Here is a 633-nt window from a genome sequence, read left to right on the forward strand (position 1 = left end):
GGAGGCTGATGTGGAGGCCGCAGGGGCACGCAGGGTGGCGCGGGGCACTGCTCCTGTGGACAGACGGGGCGGGGGGCGTCAGGGCTGCGGAGGACAGTCCCTCCCCTGCTCCGTTGGGTTAACAGCTCAAGTGAGATACATTTTACAATGTACAATCAATGAGCTATAGCATATCCATCGAGTTTTGCAGCCATCACCACACTATTATTATTTTTATTGATGTCAGAGAGGAAGGGAGAGGGAGAGAGGGATAGAAACGTCCATGATGAGAGAGAATCATGGACCGGCTGCCTCCTGCAAGTCCCCCACATTTGGGATTGAGTCTACAACACACACCTGGCCGCACACACCTGGCCCCCCACGCTGCCGCCCCCACGCACCTGGCCCCGGGAGCCCGGCGGGACATGGAGAGCAGGACGAGGAAGAGGAGCACCACGAAGGCAGCCAAGCTTGCCCAGAAGGCGATCACCACCGAGTCTGCAGGAGAGACAGGTGTGTGTGTGACCCACAGGCACCAGCTGGGCGGGGCTGGGGAACAGCGAGGGCGATGTCCATCCTCGGCTGGCCTCTGGGCTGTGGGCAGTGACGGCAGCCGGAAGTGGCTTTGCCCCGAGCCCTGGCCACTGGGTGGTG

At 61.5% G+C, this 633-nt stretch overlaps 1 protein-coding gene across 1 annotated transcript in view; it reads right to left on the reverse strand.

The window, feature by feature from the left end:
* The window catches only part of MRAP (melanocortin 2 receptor accessory protein), a 5305-nt gene that overhangs the window by 637 nt on the left and 4035 nt on the right, over positions 1 to 633 (reverse strand). Inside the window, exons 2-3 of the mRNA XM_006753126.2 lie at positions 381 to 477; positions 7 to 53 (exon numbers count right to left, since the gene is read on the reverse strand). Of these exons, the coding sequence (XP_006753189.1) occupies positions 7 to 53; positions 381 to 477 (144 nt within the window). The remainder of the gene's footprint in view (positions 1 to 6; positions 54 to 380; positions 478 to 633) is intronic.

Source organism: Myotis davidii, unplaced genomic scaffold, assembly GCF_000327345.1.
Source record: "Myotis davidii unplaced genomic scaffold, ASM32734v1 scaffold170, whole genome shotgun sequence".
Taxonomy (NCBI): domain Eukaryota; kingdom Metazoa; phylum Chordata; class Mammalia; order Chiroptera; family Vespertilionidae; genus Myotis; species Myotis davidii.